We start from the raw sequence: 25,964 nt of genomic DNA, 5'->3' as shown, positions 1-25,964 counted from the left end.
TACAGATTTAAATATTTTTTTTGTACTGAGCTCAAGTAACACATCAAAGTTCAAGTAGCCCCGTTCTACGGTAATTAAAAACTAAGCATTAAGAATGACAACAAGGTAACAAGCATCAATATGAATTGAAAGTACTTGCAAATATATACCTACTATGTGGCTCTAATATCAGTTAACAGTTGGTGGGAAAATTGTCTGACAGATGGTGCACTACCAGTATCGCAATGTACTTTTATACAAAAACACGTAAGTTGCATATTGATATATTAAATTATTTGCTACAAAGTTCTCAATAAATACACAATCGGGTGCAAATATTTCCCATTGTTTCAAGTTGATCAAATGGCAAATTCAGATTTTGTAGCTATTTTGAGATGTGTTAATATATTTTGTTCTTGGGTGTTTTTTTATCATGTTCATTGACAAGATATCCGACAATTTCATTTCCTGTATGATCCAGGAGACAGAACACTGCGATAATTTAGTTTCCTTGTGGTCCTCTTGGCCTTCGGAAGTACACAATCACTCCGAGAATACCAGTCAAGATTGTGATCAAGTATATGTCCCAGTTTGATACAAAGGATTCATCTACTGCGAAGAGAAGAGATATAGGATTCTGAAACAAACAAAAAAATGTATATTCTAGATAACATTTTCACATTAAAAAAAAAGATTGCGCATTAATATAAAAATCAGTATTCCTTTGATAAAACAAAATTATTAAAATTTACCTTAAAAAAAGAAGACTTTTCTATAAGCTGTAAATGGAAAACAAATTGAATAAATAATTTGTCAGAAACGTAATCAACGTAAATGAATTTACATATAATTAGTGAATTAAAACAAACAAAACAAAATTGAAGTATTCCTAGATTATTTTTAACGTACCAGGTAATTTGTAGTGCTAATAACAGTAAAAGTACATTTATTTAAAATTATTAATTTCAGTAAAATTCAAGTTTTTCAAAATACTAAGTTTGAAAAAATCACATATTTTTACCAAAATGTGTGTTGATTGAATGTCAGGTAGCTGAATATTGTATTATATGAAGATGTGTACAAACCTCTTGGAAATACTCAATATTGAAGACAATGAAGAGTTTCAAGAGAGCAAGAGCCACCGGAACCTTAGCATCGGTGCTAGTCTCCGCAGCAAGATCGTAACATCGCTTGGCCAAGTGCACGTCCCTCCGCATTCCCAATCCCTGCTCGTGCATATAGCCGAGGTTGAACATGGCCTGCGCATTCTGCTGCTGGTCTGACGCGAGTCTGCAATATATACACATATCATAGGAGAAACATTTATAAACCCGTCACTTATTAACACGCTAAAGATGGAAAAGGTATTTCTACCCCTTCGGTCAATTGACACTTAAGGACGGGAAGTGTACTTTACCTTCTGTGTCGCCTAATTTCAAAGTCAGAAAAGGAGGAAGCAACATTTTGTTTTTGCATAACAATTTCATAATTTGTGTACAAAGTTGCCACTCCCTTGTTTTGACTGTTGCATTATATAAATATACCAAACTACTCTATAACATACCTGTAATGACTCGCTGCTGTTTCATAGTCTACAGGAGTGCCCAAACCGTAATAGTGGTAATCTCCGAGTTTCACTTGTGCCGACGAGTATCCTTGGGCAGCGGCCCTGCTCCAGAAAGTCAAAGCTCTCACATAATCTTCGGTGGTGGATTCAAATAGCTTCACTTCGCCTATAAATATAATACATTTCAATATTCCATAAGAAAAAACTATAAAATTTTATGACAAATGCATGTAAACCACGTTGTGTAATCAGTACCTTTATCTAAAAGGAACGCCGCATTGCTCTGAGCAACTTCATATCCGAGCTGTCCCAATATCGCGTATTGGACAAAAGATCTATCCGGATATAATTTATAATCGTTGTACGCCAACATCAGCTGCTCTCCCCACTTCCCTCTTTCAGCTACATTTTTAAATAACTGCAAAATATATTCAACATATCAACGCACAAGGCAATCAAATACATTATACTGTAATATTTTTAGTAGTTACGCGTCAAACTTACTTCTACAGCAGTGGGACAAGATGCCAACATGCCCATACCTTGAGCGTGCATCTGTCCCAGGTGATAAAATGCGAGAACGTGACCAGACTGGGTTGCAAGTGAGAAATACTTATTGGCAAGCTTAAAATCTCTCCTCACACCAATGCCACCTGTAAAATAAGTTTTTAAACTTTAACGAGAAATTATTTAATAGTGTCAAAAAATAAAACAGAAATTAATTCTAAATGTGAAGAGATAAACATTGATAACAATAATAATAGAGTATGTATTATGAGATTTGATTTATCGCTCACTCCTTTCAAGAACGTCATAAATCAAAAAACTTGATATTTCAGGAGAACGTTTTTAATGTTTAAAAATATGTATAATACAATGTATTAAAAATCAATATCAAGCCACTTATTGAACTTTTTACTATGCAACAGATCTTTTTAGGTAAAACCTGAAGGTTTTTTCTCCATTTGAAAAATATTTAGTATATTTAAAAAAATAATTAAACAATACCTTTTCTTCAAAATGCTAAAACAACACTTTCTGCCCTGTGGCGGGTAAATATTAAATTAAAAATATGCCTCTTTTGCTGGGATATAGTACATTTTCTGGGCATTCTGAAAACATGCACAACTGAAAATTGACAATTTTCGATTTATGACGTTCTTGAAAGGAGTGAGCGATATGTACTCTGCATAAAAATTTATATTTCTTAATATTTGTTTATATGTTTGTTGTTTTGAACACATTTCGCTGCAAAATTTGCTAATCGAAAACAGCATTTCATTAAGTTGATGACATATTGCATCATTACAAGTATGTACGTCATTGGAAAGTTGGTACCAATGTCGCCAAAACCAGAAAAAATATTTGATTTTTATCAATTCCTGTTCTAAGTACTGCATACATTTTTTTTAAGGGACCACTCGCAAAGCCTTTATTTACTTTTAGAGGCTTGTCTGCAGGACAGGATAGCAAGGACAGGGAAGGTAAATGGGAAAGATACATCACTAACACCCAGACAAATAGAAAATCAATCTTTCGTGAATTTATTTTGCAACAGATGGGAATCGAACCCACGACGCCAGTTTCGCAGTCGAGCGTCTACTCAACTACGCCACGGCGCCTGTCATTTGAAACAGGGATCGCAAGCTATCGGTAGAAGTAAAGTAAAGAGCGCAAGCTGTACTCTCTTTTTATAATATGTATATCTTTATTTGTTAGCAGATTTCAATAAGAATAGTACCAGTTGATTTATAATTTATATAAATTTATTTGTAAAAATAAAAGATTGTTTTACTCTTTGGCATTTGAATACTTGAATACTTACCAAAGTACATATTTCCAAGTTGCAAGTGTCCCTCCACCCAGCCCTGGTCAGCTGCGAGTTTAAAGAATTTGAGAGCCTGATTCGTATCTTTCTGAACCCCCCGTCCGTGAAGGTACATTAACCCCAAACCAGACTGGCCGACTGGATTGTTCAGTTCTGCCGCTTTGCGGAAATATCTCAAGGCAGTTTCGTTACTTGCCTCCACAGTATCACTGCCTTCTAAATAGATCTGTAATCAAAAATATCCACCTTGGTCACTCGGATTATGCATTTTACCAGTATTGCCCATCTGCTCATAAAGTACCTTAACACACTATCTGCGGGGAGGGTAATTTTACCCTTTCACTCGACTGGTGGTATTCGGCGGGAAGGGTAATTTTACCTTTTCACTCGACCCATCGTAAATTGCGTGTAAGTTATTTTTACGCATGACTTTTGCGGCATCTTTTGATCTCATAACGATGTATACAGTATGGTTAAGTGTTATCACTTCTTTTCAGAGATGTTTATCTCTATTATGAGTAATACGAACTCGAATAAGCAACATAAAAATTCGAGCCAACGAGTCATACGACACCGGCGTTCCTTAGGACACCTCAGACCACTTATCTTTAATGTTATGTTTGGGACAAGAGAAAACAATTATAATTTATAATTTACGAGTTGTTTACATTTAAATTTTGATACCATTCTAACACTTGTTCCCATACCAGTTCATTCCTTTAAGTCAGAAGATACGGTTGAAATTTAGATCGAGGAATACTTTTAGTGTAGATTTTATTTATTTTTCATTCCCGTGATAAAATGGCTTCGGCTGATGAGGAAATATTTGCAGATAGCTTGTCAAATAATTCGGAAGACTGTAGTTTACCTGCATTTGACAATGATAGTGAATTTTCGAGTGAAAGTGAAGTGATTCCACACAGAAGAATCCCTGTAATACCCTTGCAATTCAGCGATTCTGAATCAAGTTCGAGCGAGGAAGATATTGAAGAATGGTCTCAAAGAGATAATCCTCCTGAGGTAGAACCGTTCTTAGGCCGAACTGGCATCAACATTCTGCCAAATAACCCGGAAAATATAATGGATGTGATTAATCTGTTTATTGGGGAGGATTTATTGGACCTAATGGTAGAAGAGAGCAATAGATACCACTCCCAAAATGTTGACCTATTTAGAGAAACAAGGAAGTCCGTAAAATGGAAGCCAATATGTGTTGCGGAGTTGAAAAAGTTTTTAGGTCTAATTTTACTAATGGGTCAGGTCCGGAAAGATAATAGAGATGATTATTGGTCAATAGATCCGACTATCGAAACTCCGATATTCTCCAAGATAATGAGTCGTGATAGATTTAGGCAGATATGGCAGGCATGGCATTTTTCCAACAATGAAGATAACGTGGACAGTACTGATCGCCTTACGAAAATAAGGCCAATATTGACATATCTCACAGCCAAGTTTAAAAATGTTTACAGTCCTCATAGAGAGCTTTCTCTCGACGAAAGTATAATACCATGGCGTGGAAGACTCTCATTCAAAGTTTATAATGCTTCCAAAATTATAAAATATGGCATTCTTGTACGCGTGGTCAGTGAAGCTACTTCAGGCTATATTTGTAACATGGAAATATACAGTGGACAAGGGAGACCATTATTAGATACCATGACTTTACTTTTGAATCCGTATTTAAATTTATGGCATCATGTTTATATGGACAATTATTATAATAGTGTACAAACCAGCGAAATCCTCCTTCAACATAAAATTAGAACCTGTGGAACAATTAGAATGAATAGAGGTCTGCCCGATTGTTTGAAGAAAACAAACTTACGCAAAGGTCAATCATTATTTCGCCGAAAAAACGATGTTCTTTTGCAAGTTTGGCAGTCAAAAAGAGAAGTGCGAATGATTTCTACAATTCATTCAGCAAACATTCTAGAAAGCCACAACATTGATTGGGCCACAAAAGAACGGATCTGGAAACCTCAGTGCGTGATTGAATATAATAAATTCATGAAAGGGGTTGATCGTGCGGACCAATATTTGTCATATTATTCTATATTGAGGAGAACTAAAAAATGGACAAAACGAGTTGTTATGTTTTTATTAAACTCAGCTCTATTTAATGCTTTTAGAGTTTATAAGTCACTGAATAGGCGTAAAATAAGATACAAATCTTTTTTGCATAATGTTGCACAGCACTGGATATCTGACAGCATTCCTGAACATTCAGCAGCAGATGAGCAAGAACCGGGACCATCCACCTCTCAGACTACAAGAAGAACTCGGAATATTGACCCCCCTGGAAGACTATCGATGGATTTGAGGAAACATTGTTTAGAAAAAATAGTGACATCCGGAAAAAAGAAAAACCCTCAGCGTCAATGTCGTGTTTGCGCGACGCATAAAAAAAAAAGTTTAACGTGCTATATGTGCAAGTTTTGTTCTATTCCTCTTCATAGGGGTGAATGTTTTGAGAAATATCACACTCTGACTCGATATTAAATTTATTTAAAAGGATTTTCAAAATAAATTAATGTTTTAATTTTAAAAACTATGAAAGAATGATTTTTGTTGTTGTTGATATTTAAATATACAATTTTCCAACGTTAATGTGTGTGTCTAACAATGAATTTACACGGTACCGGCTATGGTAAGTATCACACAAAAAATTTTAAGGCAAAATACTCATTACTTTTACAGATATAGCGATTTTAAAAAAATACACATTATTTCCGCAACACCCTTATTTTCGCCCGCTCCACGTAGTAGTTAGCAGGCGAATCCACCCGCAGATAGTGTGTTAACTTGCGCAAAAAAATTGTCTTGAGAAGAACACAAATCAAAAAAATAATCTATGGCACTGACATACAGATAGTATTTCATTTTTCAAAATTCTAAAAGTCCATTATTTTACTGTGACCTAATATTTGCCAACTTATAATTTATCGGTGATTAGAAGAAAGCACATAAATCCAATTCAAACCTGAAATCTAGGACATATATGACTAGATGTATGGAAGTTGAGGAAGCTAAGAGATGTCAAGACAGATGCGTGTGGAATTCCATCCTCTCTGTCTACCCCTGCAGAGACATGAGTGGTGGTATAACACTACGGGCCCCTATCCGCAATAAATTGGTGTATAGAATCTCTGTGTTAACTCAATCATGATTATACAAAACCAGGGTGATCAGACCTGCGCTCCAGATTCAAGCTCAAATTAGTAGAATAAGCTTGATAGATAGTAGTAAAATGCTATTTTAAAATACATGTTAGTAACTGTTAAATGTTGAGTCCGCCTCCGTAGTGTAATGGTTAGCATGCTTGTTTACCGTACTGGAGGTCCAAGGTTCGATTCCCAGGGGGGTGTTATATAAATATAATTGATTTTCCAACCTAATATTTATTCACTATTACCCTGGACTGGTACTTGAAACGGGGGGCTGATCACCTTTCCTTCATGTTAACAATCAAGATTAATACTGTGTTTGTATGATGCAGTGCCCTATGCACCATTGGGTATGGATAAGGGTTGGAAGAAGAAATGTTGAACATAATCATGAATATACCATACCTTTCCTAAAAACGCCATTGCTTCGGCATTTCCAGCGTTAGCGGCCTTAGTAAAATAGTGCATTGCTTTTTCTATATCCAACGGTACTCCACGACCTCCTTGGTAATGCAGCTGAGCCAAACCAACCTGACAGAATCAAATATAAATAGATATTAAAAGAATACAAACATGTATATATTTAGGTGACGAGGAAGGTAAATTAATAAGAGAGTTTTCTTTACCTGTGTCTGAATATCTCCTTTTTCAGCCATAAGTTGGTAGTAATCAATCAAGTTATTATAAAGAATTCCCGAACTAAACCCAGAGTTCTCGTGTTCGTCCAATAGTCTGACTCTTTGGATCGCCGCTCCTCCGCTGAAGGTCACTTTATTAGCAACTATAAACATATGCCAATACAAAGTTAAAATAAAATAACAATGCCAATAACAATAACATTAAAATAATCATTGCAAAATGGGAAATACAATGGACAAGAAATAGTAGGCAGGAAAAGAAGAAAAACAGCAATGGCCATAATAGCTGGCGTAACGAGTATCTGAGGATATCCTACATAATTGTCAAATATTTAACATCATATTTAAAAAAAATATGTTATGAAATTCATCATAAATGACACTGAACCCTGACATGTTTCTTGTTAAAATAATTTGTAAAAACAATATACATACAGTAAATATTTATTCCAGTTTTTCCTAAGTACTCTGACTCTAGTGATTGTTATTTAATTATATAAATCGCAGCAATAAGTACCATTTGACAAGTCTGCACCCTTTGCAGGTTTAAAAGATTATACTGAGGATGTTCACCTTTAGTAGCCGCTTTTCGATAGAAGTCCAGGGCTCTTTCACAGTTGGTGGGAACCGTGACCCCCGCCCAGTACCGGTAACCAAGAGCCATCTGAGCCCAAGTGTTGTCTCCCAGGGCGCCCATGGTGAGGTGGACTAGAGCTCGGGCTTGAGACACGTTTACACCGATGCCAGATGCGTACAGCAATCCTAGACCCTACAACATACAAACACTGATTATAGTTCCAGATTTCTTTTAGTCTTGAAAGTATTCTTGGGACTGGAGCCTTTCATGGTTACAGGTTTTCCTATATCCCTCTATTTCTTATTTATTTTTTATGATTTAGTATTTAAATATGTAACAAAAATTATTACTGTTTGTCAAACCACGAATTCAAACATTTAAAAAAAAATTAATTGTTGTATTCATCATCTCAATCAATGTATTTTTTAAATTGGAAAAACAAAGATTTATGCAGAAAATAGCATCACGTCAAAATTGAGTCAACAATGTATCAATAACAAAATTTACAGTATGCATTTATAAACTTCTGGAAAATAGTTTCTCCGCTATTAAGCTATATGTATTATGTAGTTTAGTGCAATATTTAATAACAAATCATCATTTTAATAAACAAGCCTCACATCTACTTTTTTTTGTATTTTGTACTTATAAATATGCTATAATGCATATAGCAAAACTATGAGATGTTAATTAGTATGAGAATGTTAACACATTGTTGGCAGGGGGTTTTTCATCAACCCCAACTTTAATTAGTAAACTAATTAAGGTTGCATACTAATTACAAGTGACCAAATCACAAGTAACCGTTAACCCAACTCCGCACAAGAGACGCTTTTTTGGTGTCTCGCGCTGTACTAAAAGTAGAACGCTTATAAGCGTCTGCCGCTCTACTAACAGTATGTTAAAGACGCTATTAAGCATTTCCCACAAACAATGTATTAATAAATGAACCAGTAAAAGGAAGAAACATGATGTTCTTACAGTGTGAGCATTGGGATCCCCCTTTTCAGCCAAAGATGCGAATATCTCAGTTGCGGATGTGATATTCTGTTCTAGATAATTTCCAAAGAGAAGTCCCCACGCCAGTTGTATTAAAGCTCCTTTATGTCCCATTTCTGCAGCTTCTATTATGAGATTATAGCCCTCCAATTTGTCACCGCGGCTTTTATTCAAATGCGTCATTCCCTTATGGTAAATGCGCTCACCTGAAAACATAAAAAGAATAAGAATACACAAACATTTTATGTCATATTAGACAAATTTCATGCACAAGCGACTGTGGAAATGAAGGTGTTAATCTTTGTTAACACACTTAGGACGGAAAAGGTATTTCTACTCATTTGGCCAATTGATGCTAAAAGACGGGAAGAGTATTTTTACCTTCTGCGCCGGCCTCATTTGAAAGTCAAAAAAGAGGGTATTATTTAATGTTTTTATATGAATATTATGTACCAATCTCCTTGTTGTTTACCCCACCCCCCTGGAAATCGAACCTGGGGCTTCCAGTACAGTAGCCAAACATGCAAACTATTACACCACGGAGGCGGACAGGCAGGCAGCCCTAAATAATAATGCTGCTGGTTTTGATCCAACATCGGGAAAAATATGTAAGGTATATAATAAAATTCTTACTTTCAATTTCTACAGCAGTTAGTTCCACTTTTGTTTCTTCTAAAGCAGGAAGCATTTCAAGAGTCTCTTCTGGATTCTCTTCATTTTCCTACAATAATTTTTGAAAAATTAAATGACAATGAGGGAGGATATAAGAATGAGGATAAGTCTTACATTCGTCACCCTCGGCTAAGAGTATGGGGTGAAGAATAAAATGACAGCATCTGTCAAGCAGCAACTGTCTGCCATAAGCAATGTTATGGCAGATAGCGTCCTTACACTCTATAATACAGCATTAAATATTTGAACCATGCTTCTAGACTTCTCATTATTTGTTACTTTGTACCAAAGTAATATTCAACACTTCACATAATAACCAAACATTAATATATTGAGTTAGTAAGAAAACATTTTTTTTTTATTGGAAAACCAACAGAATATTTAACAAAAATAACATAATATAATAAAATTTAAAAAATAATATTCCAATTACAGGTTTTCACTTTAGTAATCTAAAAATAAAAATAAACTGTCTTGTACATAAAAGTATAACTATATAATAAACAAACATTACATGTTTTTATCAAATAATAAAAATTTTCTTTTCAAATAGACATCAACAATATTTCTCTTAAACGTATTAAAAGAAACATTATTGATGCTATTTTATTAAGCATTACACTGCACATATTGCAGGCTCAATTTAAAAATGAATTTTATTATGGTCGACTTATTATTGAAATACTATAGGTCACTTAAGCCAAAAAAGACCTCTGTAATAACGATAAAACCAAAATCAAACCTCTGAGACGATATCGCCAAGCTCCTGACCAAGATCTGTGAGAGTCTTCATCCATTTTTGCATTTGAAGAATGGCCAGTTGTGCTGAACTGTCGGGAATTTTTTCCGAGGTCTCCGAAACCTCTGATTCTGAGAAATCACCTGCACAATACTCAATATTACCAAATACTCCATTTAAAACACAATATTATAAACTTAGTGCCAGTTTTCTCTTGACGCCATGTACAAATGGACATGTTAAGCGTGTTTTTAGCATAGAAGACGTTAATACGAGGGATAAATATATTTTCATTCAGCTATGCTATTTGAAAGTATGTGAAAATAACCCTTAAATAATTCATTGAGAAGTATTAAATCAAACTATCTTCATTTCACAAAATGCTAATATTTTCATTTACTTTCACGTAAGGTAAATACAAAATATGCTACACGACTTACCTTTCTCTTTTGCACCTTCCGATTCATCTCCCGGTTTTATTATTTTCATCTTCGCAAATAATTCGTCCATTTTTTTTTCGGCCATCTCTAAATCATGGTATATATCATCAGTGCGTGATGATGGCCTTTCCTCCTCGTCAGCATTTGAATCTGTTGGCTTGGACAGTTCCTTTTTCAGAGTAGTCAACGGTCCTGATAACTCGGCCACGGTTATAGTCGCAAAGACGAAAAACAAAATTATTTTTGAAAATTTATTCATATTACCTGAAACAATTTATTTATTTGCTTGAAAATTTGATCAAAAGCTACTTATGCCGACTTTCTGGCCAATAAAAAATATAATTTAAAATTGGTGTGTGAAATAACGATAAAAAATAGCAAATTCATCAATACAGCTAATAATATTTTATGAACGTAACATTCAGCAACTATTATAATTTGTACAAATTAAAGTAAGAGTCTTGAAATGTTTTCAACACTAACAGAAACCGTTTAATTTTACATTTTAATTCATACGAACTTCTAAAATTATAACATTAATTTACCTGTGAAGTACAACGCATTGTTTTGATAAAATAAGAATACTTACGTGTCCTGTTTTTAAACGTCAGTTGATAAAAATGTGATAAAAAGTAATTATTAACTACTGAAACTCTTTCATCACCATATTAGATAAAATATATTTTTATAAACTAAATGGTGTTAAATGTAGCAAATAATAACTTACAACGAAAGCAATTTTCGTATATAGAGTGTAAATAGAAACAGTAATACAGAACAGTCTCGATAATATTTTGACAACTATTTTTTACTTGTCTACATATCGGTCATTGGTTTATGGTAAAAAAAGAAAACAAAAAAATAGCAGGGAAACATCTGGTAACACCATTGGTTAATATGGGGTTGGTGGGTGATAAATATGTATAAATATGGATAAATAAGTATATAGGCACCTTTACATTCGGAATAATTTTTAATCAGAACAATTTTCGTTGGAACTGAAAGAATCATGTGGTTTTGCATTTTTTTTTATATTAGTCAAAATAAGTTTCATATACCTACGAATTCGCCATAGTGGTTTCTCGAGCGCCCGACGCGGCTGCTGAGAGAACCCCGCCCCATCATTTATTTAATTTTCGCCGGACATTTACATCTCAAGTCTACATTTTTTTGCTCATTTATAAATATTGTGATTGGTGTTAAGTTGAAATGGTTAAAAGTTATAATTTTACAAAGGTTAGCTGTCAACTGATGAAAGTGCATCAATAATATCATTGCTTGGTTCAATATAGTGTAGTGCATTTCTAAAAATCTGTGCCGAATGGACACATCTGGCAATTGGGCGTTAAAAAGTGCTTTGTGTTCGTTCCTTAAGGGTACGTTATGACCATAGTGTATTCATCCGAAACCCCTAGCTTCTCAGGGATAAAGGACTGCAATAAAAATGTGCAAAGACAATAACGATCCTAGAACATGTGCTTAAACGGTTACATTTTATGAAATCGAACTACAACCTTAAATACCTCAATTACACCAGCTCCCATACGTATGAAAGCGAAAGCGGAAAACCTCGGAGAGAAAACCATCATGCCGGATCACGGAAAGGCGGCAAAAAAGGATAAAAGTGAAGTCCCGTTTGAACTGTGCTAGTCTGGAAGTTGGATGTTGGCCATCCACAATGACGAGGAGTTCAACAAGCTGCCCTCCAGCGTGACGACCATCGCTCAGGAAGGCGTCCTGCCCAACACCTAGGCCATTCTCCAGCCCATGGGGATCAAGAGGAAGGCGTTTTAATTTGTCGGCTCATCTTTTCCCCGCTCCAGACTCGACGGCCCGAGACCGATTGACAACGTTTTAATCTATTTATTTTTTGTTTATCATTATCATCATCCTCCTATTAATATTATTACTATCTATGTCTTTATGAGCACCCTTGAGGTAGTATTTTACGAAAATGGCGTTATACAAATTATTATTAAATGATAATGTAAATTATCCAAACTATTATACCACTATTTTTAATTATCTAACGTCCAAGTGACTCTGAATTCTAGCTACGGCTTATGCAACACCGCTTATCACCACCCTACTCAGGCTTCAACTTTTTAAGTTTCAAAGCCTATGCCTACTCGTGAGTGGATTAACTCTTTATGTTTTAAGTTACTATAATTTCATGTAATTTATGAGTGAAAATTCTGGGCAAAAACACTCGCATATTATACCATCCACCCTTCATTACTATAATATTGGCATTACTGCAACTAGGTAGGTACCTACCTACTTATTTACAGTCAGGTATTTACATAATTCAGGAGGCATTGATTTCAAGTTTTTTTTTTGACGTTTGTCATTTTATCCAGTTTTACCATATCAATCTACATAGGCCCTGGCATAATCTTTGCTAGTCGTTTTGATTTGTGATTTTACCCAAAATGTCATTGAGTTTTTAATGTCACCGGTTTCGTTTCGTTATCTGTTTATATTTAAAAAATAAAAAAAAATTGTTCTCGGTTTTTTAAGACTTAACATAATATTTTAAAATTTACATTCAGATTTTAATCTTTTACGTAAACAATCTTGGATGTCTATATCTAAGTAAAAAAAGAAAAGTAAAATTCCCTTAAAAGTATTATTGTACAATTATTTCGATGTAACATATATTTGAAGTCTCAATTTTAATTTCAGCTATTATCGAGGTTTTGGATTTTAAAGAGTGTGAGAATGCTTTTAAATAGTGTTTCTTGTCGACATTTGAAAACGATATTTAAAGATCGTATCTTTAAAACAACATGCAATCATTGCAAATATTCTGTGAAAAGTAGCAGCGAAATTCGTGCTGAATTTCTAAATTATTTCGTTGATAAGAATGGACATAAATTTGTTCCTTCCAGTCCGGTGGTTCCGTTTTGTGATCCGACAGTCCCATTTATTAATGCTGGAATGAACCAGGTAATAATGTATTTTAATTGTTACATTTTTGGCCATCCAATCTGTTTAATTTAAGTATAAAGTGAACATATTTCATTATTTTAAAAATCCTCAACATTCATGGATAATTGAAAAAAAAAACCTCAAAACATGGTGATCCATCTCTGAAATGTAGCTGTTCTTTGTGTGCTGTTCATCAACACCAACAAATGTTGAACACTGTGATCTGATATCTGAAACTTATCACATCAAGGTGATCAGTCCGGATCGACATGGTGTTAATTAATTGGAATAGCTATTCAAATGACATCAAGGTGATCAGTCCGGCACTCCACATTTTTTATGGGATACAAGATGATGTTCATGAAAAATTGGAAAAGCCCAGTGTGAAGAACAATATGAGAAACAAAATTGAGTAGGAGGAACCGATGTCGGTAGAAAAATGTGAACAGCAGCAATCGTTAGGGCAATCCTTTATTTGTACTAGCTTGTCTCTCTTGGAACTGCTTATATCGTAGTCGTACAGGAGAAAGTGACCAACGAAACGTAAAATGTTCAGGAGGGCCATTTCAGTCACTTTTGCTTGGCAAGAAAATAAACATCAATGCAGTTAGTCATTTTTAACAAGTCAATATATTATACTTACAAGTTTAAAATCCTTTGGGATTTTTTTCAGGGCAAGATTAAGCTAGTGAGATATCAAACAGTCAATGATCACGTTTTTGTAAAAAATACACTTGGTCACTTTCTCCCGTTTGACTACGATATGTATAAATCCCTTGAGGAAATTTTCATAACTATAAACAGGATAATCTGCAAATCAACTAAATTTTCTGCCAGTCTTTCATTTCATTTTTTTTTAATTGTATAACTATCCCATATTTAATGTCTTAAAGTAGGTATCCATAATTTTTTTATTAATATAATATAATTATAATTAATTTATTATATTCTATAATTTATATTTGAAGCACAATGTTTTGATTTTCCATTTTATAATGAAAATGTAACTTTGTTTTAAAAATCACTATAAATGTGATTTATAGTGATTTTAAAACAAAGTTACATTTGAATTATATCATATTCTAGTTCAAAGGCGTATTCTTGGGCCAGTTTTCACCCCCCTTCTCCAAAGTTGCCAATTCTCAAAAGTGTGTGCGAGTCGGAGGAAAACACAATGACCTTAATATAGTCGGCACTGATGGATATCATCACACATTTTTCGAAATGTTGGGTAATTGGTCATTTGGGGATTATTACAAAGTAAGTATAAATATGGGTCAACAGTACAAAAGTGATTATTATGAGTCAACACCAAAAAAGAGTAACCTTTACAATGAAAAGCAGTAAAAAGAAATGCATCCTTGTCATATCACGCAGATCTTCAATCTTTGTATCATAATCCATCTCAAGCGTCCTTGAGATAGTATTTTACGAAAATGGCACTACATAAATTATCCAAACTTATTATTATTATTATTATGCCATCAGTTTTCATATAGAAAATTTAATTTAATTTTATCGTTTAATATTGGTGAAAAATTGGAAAAAAGTTATATCAGTAGAAATTTATCAACGGCCCACTATAACATGGACATTTTTAGACCAAAAAAAGCAAGAAATAAGACGTTTCGAAATAATAGTTTATATTGGAAATCTCTTTTGATGAAGCAAATCAGGTTGCCTTTGTAATGTTTTTTAAATAGATGAATCCTGATATTTTTCTGGGGAGTATAATTATTTTAAATTAATTTGAGTAATAAAGTACACCAAATAAATGAACTTTTGAGCTTTGTACTAGTGTGAGTACTCAATAAAATATGCATATAACCTTGAATGACAGGCGCCGTGGCGTCGTTGGGAAGACGCTCGACGGTGATACTGGCATCGCGGATTTGATTCCTGCCAAGTGCAAGATAAATTTAAGAAAGATTTATTTTCAATGGGTGTTTGTGATGTATTTTTCACATTTACCTTTCCTATCCTTACTATCCTACCTGCAGACAAGCTACTGAAGTAGAGGTTTTGCGGGTTATTCCTTAAAATCAAAATAAAATAATACTTAAACATTTTGGATTGAAGGAAATATTTGCCTTATTTGCCATGTATGATCTTCGTATGCATGTATTATTCAAATGAACTAATTGAAGTATTTTTCAGTTAGAAGCTTGCCAAATGGCATGGGAATTATTAACAGGACCTTATGGTATCGACCCAAATAAACTATGTATCACATACTTTGGTGGAGATAAAGAGATGTGTTTAGAACCAGATTTGGAATGTCGAGATATATGGAGAAATATTGGGTATGCATTAATTTTTTTAAGCACAATTTTTTTTGAAGTTTTCACATCACAACAAAATTATTCCTTATGATCTATGATTTTACTAAATACACATTTTTTTGAAAAAAAATTAAAATTAAAATCAACATTTTGAGTGTGTCCAAATACTTGTTCACAAAATCTGGATTATCTCCAATTACAGGAGTTATTTTCATATTATTTTTAACATCTCATCAAAGATGAAGAAGAATATGGAAGTCTGGGCATTTACGGGGCTGACGACCGTCATAGTCTGGTTTAAGTGATCACTTTACACACGTGTAACATTCACCAATTCTACCCATTATTGACAACCACACTACTCAAATTCTTGGAAGTTCTGTATATATGAACCAATTTAGAAACCTTGTTCATGAATCACTAGAACTTCACTAGAGACATCTATTGGTGAGATGTAAAGAAGCTTTTTATTAAGCAGAAACTCTTATATTAGTATGTCTCTAGTGAAGTTCTAGTGATTCAAGAACAAGGTTTCTAAATTGGTTCATATATACAGAACTTCCAATAATTTGAGTAGTGTGGTTGTCAATAATGGGTAGAATTGGTGAATGTTACACGTGTGTAAAGTGATCACTTAAACCAGCCTATGATGGTCGTCTGCCCCGTAAATGCCCAGACTTCCATATTCTTCTTCATCTTTGATGAGATGTTAAAAATAATATGGAAATGAAAATCTATGAAATAAGTATATGAAATTAAAGTATCATATAAAACTACTTACTGAGGTTTTAGTTTACTTGTTTCGAGATATACCCATCTAATTATCGGTACAACCACTATACCAGGATGTAAACACTTTACAACCTAATCACAGCGCTATTCACATACTTAAACCTGCACAAAATATTAAATGACATTGTTGTTAAACTGTCAAAAAGCCGACATGCACTAAAGGTGTCTGCAAAAAGGGGTCTAAGATCTGTGGGTGGGAGGAGACGGAAGGAAGTAATACGGGTGGTGACAATCTCGCATTTTGATCAAATAATGCTGTATTATAACGAAGAACTATATTATAATATATGTAATAACATGACCAATATTTTGTTTAACATATTGATCGCCGTGTCAGCCACCGGTGGCTGTTGAATTACCTCGATGTCATACCTTACTTTAGAGTGTCATTCTGTCCGTCGACTACGCACTATATTATTATACTACTATTTAACTTGGCGAACATGGCCCTTTTCTGTGTTTCTACAATATGGCCTTAGAATATCTTCATGGTTCTAAAAGATATACTTATGAATGTGATAGGTAGGTTAGAATAAAACACATGCATTATGTTTATATTTGAAGTGCTTTTATTGACTTATAAAAATTAACACTATTAGTATTAAAAAAAAAACGAATCTGAAGAATGTTATAGGCAGAAAATGAACTTGGTCAAAAATTAAAAGAGGTATATTTTTTTCTTGAATCCTTTCCGCAGATACTTTGTGGCACATTTTATTAACTTTATAAAATTAAACAACTTTGTTTTAACCACTTTTTTAAATTTATTATTAGTACACTTTAACCAACAATAAAAATAACACTTAGGAGTTTTTAAATCATATTTTCATATGGTGTATGGAGTGTGTGAAAGTTTTTGGCAAAGGAATGTAATTAACTATGAGTATTTTAATGTTTTAAAATTTAAAAAACCCTGATGATGACAAGGTTCTTGTCGAAACCGGTTGGTTCAAGTGTACTAATAATAAATAATAAAAAAATGGTTAAAACAAAGTTGTTTAATTTTATAAAGTAGATATATTTTATTGAAACATTTTATACATTAATGTGGTTAAGTTGGACATACACGACAACCCTTTTCTGGAAATTTTACGAAAACCCTATTGGCGATCTTAGTATAATCTTAATGCTTTAAATATAATTTTATCAATTTGGATACTGTGCATCTTTTCCTTTAAAAAAAAAATTTTCATGTGTTACATATTTTCCAATTTTAGAATTCCAGAAAAGAATCTTGTACCAGGTAATAAAGTGGATAACTTTTGGGAAATGGGCATGACGGGTCCGTGTGGACCTTGTACAGAAATATATTACCGCCGAGACGACAATAGTCTGGTAGAAATATGGAATATTGTTTTCATACAGTTTAACAGGTAAATGATGCTATTCAATATAGGCTGAATATATCAAAATGCTATTATTATAGTCTCACAATACATGTATCGTCTATATCTATCGTAATACGTCTATCGTAATACGTCTGCCGCCGTAGTGTAAAGGTCAGCACGCTCGGCTATCATTCTGGAGGTCCCGGGTTCGATTCCCAGGGGGGGGTCAAATAAATATATGTGATTTTTTCACTGTAATATTTATTTAATATTACCCTGGACTGGTTCCTGAAGCGGAGGGCTGATCACCTTTCCTTCATGTGTAAACGATCAAGATAACACTGCGTTATATGACGCAATAGTGCCCTATGCACCATTGGGGTTTGGATAAGGGTTTTATTATTGTTATTTTATACATGTATAATTTACAGACAGAATGAAACAGTGATTGAAAAACTCCCCAAGTGTCATATTGATACCGGCATGGGATTGGAAAGATTAACGGCATTACTACAAAATAAAGTCTCTAATTACGACACTGACATCTTCCTGCCTCTTTTCCAAAAGATACATCAGGTATGATTAATGATTTAATTGAGTTATTATCCGTGTAATCAAATGATAAAAATATCTTAAACGTTCTATTTATATCTAAATTGGAAAGATAATTTTATTTTTATTAAATATTACGTGTAGATATTAAATTATCGATAAATAATTATCAAACATTTAAATATATATACAACGTATGGGATTGACCCTTGCCCAAGTGAACATTGTTTGTGTTTTTGTACTTTACAGGGAATTATTTTAAAACATTTCAATACTTGTATAATTGGAAGTTAAGTACTTTTAATAACTTACTTTGTAATTCAGACAGTAATAACCTCGTGTTTTTTATTATTCATAATGAAATTTTTATATGTCTCAAAATAATTCTCCATAAAGTGGCGTTTAGAATAGTCTGCCAGAAAAGGTTCCATATTATTGAATAATAAAAATATGATTTACTAAAGCTTAGCAAAATAGTGTGTTTTTTATTACTTATTAATTAATATATGTTAAATTTAAGAGCTAGGTAGCACCTTCCACGGCTCTTTTTCCAACGGCAGGGTTTTTCAGATTCATACATGATGCCTGCCCTCTCTTTTAACTGCTTCTCGGGAACTCTTCTTTCTTTCTTCGGGGCTTTCTTCTTTCCCTTTCTATCTTCCCATATAATATTTAATGATAAGGTCATAGTGCTGCAAGACTGATCCTTTTATGTATTTTTTGCTTAACAATCATTGTAAAAATATTCTTCTTCCTCAGCCCTCTCCACTGCTGGATATAGGCCTTTTCTAATGTTCTCCATTCCTTCCTGTCTTGCGATCTCCTCGACCAACAATTTCCTTCTGGGACTGGGATTATATCATCTACCCATCTGTTTGGGGGTCCCTCTATTGGTCTTTTGTTCTCCCACGGTCTTTATTTTAGAACTCTGTGCATTTCTTTGTTTTGCAACATGACCTGCCTATTGCCATTTAAATTTTATACTGCGATCTGTTATATCAGTCACTTTTGTTTGACATCTGATTTATTAAATTATAATTCTATCCCTCAGATTTACTACCTTGATCAAAAAGTTCCCGGAATCACTATCGTGTGTCGTTCGCAGTCACCCGATTTGAGTTGTCCTTCTTTTCTTAGGTTGCTACATCTGTTATTGATATTCTATGAAATTTTCAGCTTGATAGCTTGACATTTGTAAAAGTGACGCCGTATTGAGTACATCTGCGATTATGTGTGTTTTTGATTTTTGACAATCTTGAAAAATGGAATGGAATTTGCTACAACTAGTTTGTATTAAATTTTCCGGTTTTAGTGGTGTGACGACATTGAAAATGCTATAAAAGTATTTCGGCAACGATACTCTGAAGAAAATGAATGTTTCCGAAGTGGCCATATGTCCGTCAACGATGATGAACGCAATAGTAGGCCTTCGACATTGAAAACCGACAAAAATATTAACAAAATCAAAGAATGGATGACCGTATGCTGCAAATCGAGAATTAGAGAGATGACAGAGGAGTTAGGCATCGCTTTTGGATCCGTTCAAGACGTTTGGGTGAAGCAATTCGCCAAAAAGATCAGATTTGTGGGAAAACAACTCGCGCATCTTGCACCGCGATAAGGGACCGTCGCACAATGCCACGTTATCCGTGACCATTTGGCTAAAAACGGAACGAATACCATCCAACAACCACTGAATTTACCTGATTTGGCTCCTTGCAACTTTTTCCTAATCGGTCGATTCAAGAAACTGCTCCCGGAACGCGTTACAGCATCCGAGATGAGGTCATGGAAAAATCGAACATGCCTCTGATGGCCATACCGAAAACCGATTATAAAAAATGTTTCGAGGATTGATCAAGCCCTGGCATAAGTGCGTTGAAGTCGATGGGGAGTACTTTGAAGGGGACATATCGATTTCGATGAATAATCTTGTTTTTTTAATTTTCTGAAAACATTCCGGGAACTTTTTGATCAAGGTGGTATTCCCAACGTTTGCCGCTCCATGGACCTCTGTGTGCATTTTAATTCATTTTTTGTGTTCACAGTTAATGTCATTATTTTCAACCCATATGTTATCACCGGTAGGATATATGTTTCGAAGAATTTTCTTTTTAAGTAAAAGTATTTTTACATACAAATGACCTCGCAAGACCCGGTTAACCAAAAGTCAGATTGATCAGATGTTTATTTGAAAAAAATATTCAGCAGAAAATGTTTTTTGTATAAGAATTAGTTATTACTACGTAGCTATTGTTTCAAATTTCAATGTGATTTTGTAAGTTGACCTTTAATCCTTAAATAAATTAAGAATTACCAAACAGCGTAATCTTTAGAATTAATTATTCAAATAATTTACTGAAAAAAATATTGATCACAAAAATTTATTATATTCAACTTGTCAGAATTCGAAATACATTGATTACTTATAAGACTATGTGGTATTAGAATAAAAGTATTATATTTGCAAAAAAAATGTACGAGAATATGATGAAAATATATGAAATGTAACAATGCAACTACATATGTTCTTTTTTATATTTCAGCAAAGTAACAGAGTTCCCAAATATGCTGGAAAGTTCGGTGAAGACGCACAACTTGACACAGCTTACAGAACACTAGCGGACCATTCAAGAATGATAAGCATTTGTTTAGCCGATGGTGTATATCCATGCAGAAAGTATATTATTTCATCTAATATTGATATACATATATATATATCGATAGAAATTAATTATAAAATAATATTTCTAACCTCATTTACTTTATTACAGTTTGCGTTTACGAAACGTTATTCGCAAGTCAATCTCCTTAAGTAACCAAGTTTTTAAAAGCCCTTCTGGAATGTTGGCGGCCCTTCACGATGAAGTGTCGGAAAAATTAGGCGAATCATATCCAGAGTTAATTAAAAAGAGTAACGAAATAAAGCAAATAATAAATCACGAGGAACAAAATTTTGCTATGCTTGAAAAAACAGTAAATAAGCAGAGAAAGGAACTCCTTCAAAAATATCCCGAGACGGTAAATTTAAGTCAAGATTTAACTCCGGGATTAGCAGACGGATATAAGAATTTCAAACTGGTAATATATCTATTAGTATATTTGTGATTGGAAAAATTTAATAATTTCCATTGTGTAATTTATATATTTTATTATGTTTTCTTAGGCAATGAAAGGTGTAAATGATGGCCAGATCCCTGGTAGCCTCGCATTTAAACTATACGATACTTTCGGTTTGGACGAAGAGATGATTAATAAAATAGCGCAAATTAATAATTTATCAGTGGATAACAATCTGTTAAGAGAAAATATTATGGAGCACAAGTCGAAACACAAGGCTGTATTTACAGACTCTATGAATGCATCAGTTAATTTGTCTTTAAATAAAAAGATTGACAACTTATTAAATAACATTACATTGAAAACAAATGATATATTTAAATATAAATATAATTTCAACGATGATGGAACGTATAATTTTCCAAATGTTCACTCACAACTAGTACAAATATTGACAGACAAAGCAGATATGTGCGATTCGGTGAATATAAATAGTGAACAGGAATATCATTTAATATTTCACGAAACAAATTTTTATTGCGAAGAAGGAGGACAATTATGCGATGTCGGGGAGATAAAGTTTAACAACATGACTTTTAATGTCAAAAATGTTTCTAAAATACGCGGTTTGGTGTTACATTCGGGAAAATTTTACAATACCGATGTCGATAATGTTTATAAATTGAGTGTCGGTGATAGTGCGGAGCTAATGATCAATAAAGAAAACAGAGTACGCATAATGCAGCATCACACGGCGACCCATTTATTAAATGCGGCAATAAAAAAGGTTCTTCCTAAAAGTGTAACTTGTCAATTAAGTTCCAAAGTTACTGATTCTGGTCTTGTTCTCGATTTAGCAGTCTATGGAGAGAAGTTATCCCCGAAGACTATAAATGATGCGCAAGAATTGGTCAGGTAATAGTTTGAAACATTTAATAAGTAAATAAAAATATTATCATATTTAATTTAAGAAATAATATATTGCTTAAAAATTCTTCACTTTTGCTTTCCATTTTACCTTTATTTTCAAACCCCGCCCCCTTGACTAACCCCCCTCCCCTTAACTTATCCCTCTCCTTATTTATAGAACAGTTGCATTTACATTAAGACCTGAAAATGGAAGCTTAGCTTCCCAAACTAGTCGCCAAATAAACTCAAGTGGTAAAAAAACAAGTATTTTCTTTAATAATTTCAACATGTCTTACCACAAAGTAAATGGCGAAACAATAAATGAAATATTATTATTATCTATAAAACTTTTTAATTATCTTTCATATTTTCAGAATGGCATGTTCAAAGCATACACCCGTACAAACTAAGGTTATTAACAGTCAAGATTTACTGTCTATCGGTGAAGTCACCACCGTTCCAGGAGAAATTTACCCCGAAACTGGTTTAAGATTAGTCGAAATCAATTTGTTAGATTCAGAAAGTGTATTTTCAAGGTATTTATTACTCTAAAACAAATCAACCTATTCTACAATACTATCGTAAGCCACAAAATGTCATTGAAACTTTTATTCTGTTTTTAGTTCTAACTATTAAAAATAATAAATCGTTTCGGGTCCTGTGGTTAGTGTCGTGGACTTTGAGTCCACGACATAAAAATAATGTGAAATTAAATTATTTGTGTATATGTATAATAAAAACACAAATACTTTCCTTTTTTAATATATTCTTAAAATCAAAACAAAGGCAATATCAAAATGTTTATAAAATTTTAAACCTGCAACATTGCATTTTGTGGCTCATGATAGTATACATAGGAGGAATTGAAATTTAACTATGTTCTCACAGCAAAAACAAAACCGTTCCTTATAATTATTATATGAAATATATTATTTATTAAATTTGTATGTACTAGGTGGTACTGGACACAAGAGTACAAAACCATTATCACCTATGTCCAAAAATTCAGTTCTTCAAAATGAATCTCAAAACTGAATCTAAATTCACTATTATAGATTTTTTTGGAGTTACATATCGCTCACTCCTTTCAAGAACGTCATAAATCAAAAAACGTCAATTTTCAGTTGTGCATATTTTCGGAATGCCCAAAAAATGTACTATATCCCAGAAAAAGAGGCATATTTTTAACTTAATATTTACCCGCTACAGGGCAGAAAGTGTTGTTTTTGCATTTTGAAGAAAAGGTATCGTTTAATTAGTTTTTTAAATAAATTACATATTTTTCAAATGGAAAAAAAACCTTCAGGTTTTACCTAAAGAGATCTGTTGCACAGTAAAAAGTTCAATAAGTGGCTTGATATTTATTTTTAATACATTGTACTATATTTTTAATCTTCAAAAACGTTCTCCTGAGAAATCAAGTTTTTTGATTTATGACGTTCTTGAAAGGAGTGAGCGATATGATAAATTGTATTATATTTCAGAGAACTGTGTTGTGGTACCCATGTTCCTTCTACACACTTAGTCAAAAACTTCTGTATAACAAGCGTTCGTGGTGCAGGGGGTCATGCTCCGACAATAAGAGCAGTTGCAGGAGATCTAGCTTCACAGGTAAACAGCAATATGTTTTTTTTCCACACTTATTTTATATATAGTGGAAATTCTACTTCAATTATTTTTATGTTCAATGAAAAAATTTATATGTACATATCACTTTATGAATTATAGGTGCACACATTAGCGAATCAAGCACAACTCCTACACAAAGAAATAGAATACAATGATATCCCAGACCCTAATGATTTCTTAGAGAAAATAAATAATATTAGAAATGAAATGAACAGATTGTGTAAAGGAGACGGGGGTCCTCACGGCGTGAGGGCGGAATGTCTGGAAACTCTTAATTCTGTGGAAAAGAAAATTAAACAAAAAGATACTAAGACACTTGTGTAAGTTCATTTTATATATTAATTTAGTAAAGATATAAAATTGAATTTGATAAACATTGTATTTCAATATTATATTAAGTGTACTTTTTTGTGTGGCCATGTTGAATTATTTTGCATTTTTGTTCTCTTTGGGGATATAAAAAAAAATCTGGTTTGACTTTCTTTTGCCTTCCACAGCTAATGCATTTGTGTTTGCAGATATAAACATTAAATTGCTTTTTTTATTACATAGATTAAAACATGAAAAGGCTGTTTTATATTGCTTGAAAACAAGAGTATCGGCTTTACAATTAACCTTGACACCTTATCAGCGGACTCTACTTGAAAAGTTGTTGTTTTTTGCCATCAAATATCTTCAACTTTTGTTTTTATTCCTGTTGTATTCATATTATGAGAATGTTGAGATGAATTCAATAGAAATAATGCAATCAGTCCATTTTTTATTACAGAGAATTAGTTAGAGCAGAAATGGCCTCCGTAATGTCTGAAAAGTCACATAAACCTTTTGTTGTTCATTTTTTGATTTGTTCATATTTATTGGAACCAGGAAATCTGTCCTTAACAACAGCCATTGAAAGTGGCGAAGGGAAACCACTCATGATACTCGGATGCGCGTGTGGCATAATCAAAGCTACCTGCCATGTTCCGCAGGTATTCTACCATACTCATCGTTCTATATCACATAGTATATTCTATAATCTTATTTTATCAACCAATTTATTTATTTTTAGAACTGTGTTAGTGCAAACTTCACAGCTGAGAAATGGATGCAGAGTATAATACCTACTTTTAATACTTATGTTATTCCTCCGACAAAAAATCAGGATCCTAACACATTGGCACATATGAAAGGAAAAAAGGTTTGTATGATGAATGTTACCTAACTAGCCATCAGCAAGCACTTGAATTATAAGTGCAGATACAACAATAAGGATCGTTATTACTTTCCAAGAGGTTATTATTAACACATCTTAGTTTTAGCAATATTTTTTTTATCAAATGGCTATAGTTTAACCAGGTGAATCGCCACTATCCAATGGTTAAAGAAATAAATTATACAAAGTAATTTTGTCATTATTATGTATGCTGTAATTTTATTTTCAGGTTAGTTTAATCAATTGCGAGTCTTTGGTAGCCAACGCTATAGAAAGAGCGACAAAACACGCGGAGACATATTACAAAAATAATAAGCATAACGACGATGGACAAGACCAAGGGCAATGGCAAAATGAGAACATAAAAAAAAGATACGATCACAGCAGTTGATAACAAGATTCTAGGGTGTATTTTTATAAATATGTATCTCAAACCAATTCCTCCTTCATGTTTTGCTTGGAAAAACATAATATCAAAATGCACATAGAACTTTATACCTCTGAGATCTTCAATGTTTATCTTGTTGTTGTAAGAATAATCAACTATGTACTCTACTTCCATCTTGTAAATGAATTTATGTAAACAAAAATATATTTTCACTGCATATATTGTGTTAAAAATAAACTATTTGAAGTTGAGAAATGTGTTTTATTGATTCACTTTTCTAAGCGGACCTCAT

General features: G+C 33.3%; 2 protein-coding genes across 7 annotated transcripts; one reads left to right on the top strand and one right to left on the bottom strand.

The window, feature by feature from the left end:
• Window positions 1-254: 254 nt before the first annotated feature.
• On the bottom strand, window positions 255-11,426 carry Hrd3 (HMG-coA reductase degradation 3). 4 transcript variants are annotated; one of them, XM_088258820.1, is made up of 15 exons: window positions 11,334-11,426; window positions 10,607-10,870; window positions 10,170-10,309; window positions 9,389-9,476; window positions 8,738-8,961; window positions 7,753-7,948; window positions 7,168-7,322; window positions 6,947-7,072; window positions 3,372-3,600; window positions 2,051-2,199; window positions 1,802-1,964; window positions 1,544-1,712; window positions 1,065-1,269; window positions 732-758; window positions 255-616 (listed from the first exon to the last, which is right to left on the bottom strand). In XM_088258820.1, exons 2-15 carry the CDS (start codon window positions 10,863-10,865, stop codon window positions 482-484), a joined length of 2,265 nt encoding a protein of 754 aa, XP_088114946.1. In that variant the 5' UTR covers window positions 10,866-10,870; window positions 11,334-11,426; the 3' UTR covers window positions 255-481. The 4 variants fall into 4 exon arrangements, with proteins under 4 accessions (XP_088114946.1, XP_088114948.1, XP_088114950.1 ...); XM_088258822.1 differs by having other exon boundaries at window positions 11,196-11,408; XM_088258824.1 differs by lacking the exon at window positions 732-758.
• A 1,557-nt stretch (window positions 11,427-12,983) lies between these two features.
• Window positions 12,984-25,950, top strand: AlaRS-m (alanine--tRNA ligase, mitochondrial). Of its 3 annotated transcripts, XM_088258836.1 has the most exons (15): window positions 12,984-13,215; window positions 13,292-13,555; window positions 14,624-14,797; window positions 15,695-15,840; window positions 17,829-17,984; window positions 18,371-18,515; window positions 21,038-21,171; window positions 21,266-21,572; window positions 21,658-22,466; window positions 22,835-22,996; window positions 23,945-24,071; window positions 24,189-24,409; window positions 24,859-25,060; window positions 25,141-25,269; window positions 25,514-25,950. In XM_088258836.1, the coding sequence occupies exons 2-15, from the start codon at window positions 13,328-13,330 to the stop codon at window positions 25,673-25,675; spliced, it is 3,102 nt and encodes a 1,033-aa protein (XP_088114962.1). In that variant the 5' UTR covers window positions 12,984-13,215; window positions 13,292-13,327; the 3' UTR covers window positions 25,676-25,950. The 3 variants fall into 3 exon arrangements, 2 of the variants coding, with proteins under 2 accessions (XP_088114962.1, XP_088114963.1); XR_015837425.1 differs by lacking the exon at window positions 25,514-25,950 and having other exon boundaries at window positions 24,957-25,060; XM_088258837.1 differs by lacking the exon at window positions 12,984-13,215 and having other exon boundaries at window positions 13,245-13,555.
• The last annotated feature ends 14 nt before the right edge of the window (window positions 25,951-25,964 follow it).

This window comes from Brachycentrus maculatus, unplaced genomic scaffold (assembly GCF_059751285.1).
Source record: "Brachycentrus maculatus isolate JH-2025_06_01 unplaced genomic scaffold, ASM5975128v1 h1tg000104l, whole genome shotgun sequence".
Classification (NCBI taxonomy): Eukaryota; Metazoa; Arthropoda; class Insecta; order Trichoptera; family Brachycentridae; genus Brachycentrus; species Brachycentrus maculatus.
Note: the sequence above shows the minus strand (reverse complement) of the source record. Positions and strands in the feature narration are given on the sequence as shown.